Below are 427 nucleotides of genomic sequence, written 5' to 3' on the forward strand. Positions count from 1 at the left end.
CTGCTGCAGCATGTGTGTTTCTGCTGCTGCTGCTGCTGCTGTTGTGCTGCTGCAGCTGCAGCAGCAGCGAAGTCCTTCAACTCTGTGCTGCTCTTCGGGAGGAGGGGACGCATGCAAACGAGGATTTGCTGCTGCAGCTGCTGGTGCATGCGGATCGCTTTGCTGCAGCGGTGCAGCAGCAGCAGCAGCAGCAGCAGCAGATAGCTCGCTTCATGCTGCTGCCCCCCTCATTGCTGACTCCTTCATACTTGCTGCTGCTGCAGCTGCTGCTGCTGCTGCTGCCCCGCAAGGCCACACGCCGAGCCGTGCGTTTGCTGTTTGAGCCCCCTTTCTTATGCAGCAGGTTGCTGCTGCCAGCAGCAGCAGCAGCAGCAGCAGGAGCAGCAGCAGCAACAGCAGCAGCAGCAGCAGCAGCAGCAACAGCAAC

At 60.9% G+C, this 427-nt stretch overlaps 1 protein-coding gene across 1 annotated transcript in view; it reads left to right on the forward strand.

Moving 5' to 3' along the window:
• The window catches only part of EMH_0021370 (uncharacterized protein), a gene marked incomplete at both ends in the record, with an annotated part of 14,510 nt that overhangs the window by 6,302 nt on the left and 7,781 nt on the right, over positions 1–427 (forward strand). The window contains one exon of the mRNA XM_013501751.1: positions 56–425. Within this exon, the coding sequence (XP_013357205.1) occupies positions 56–425 (370 nt within the window). The remainder of the gene's footprint in view (positions 1–55; positions 426–427) is intronic.

This window comes from Eimeria mitis, genomic scaffold, assembly GCF_000499745.2.
Source record: "Eimeria mitis Houghton genomic scaffold, Emh_scaff748, whole genome shotgun sequence".
In the NCBI taxonomy this organism is placed as follows: Eukaryota; Apicomplexa; class Conoidasida; order Eucoccidiorida; family Eimeriidae; genus Eimeria; species Eimeria mitis.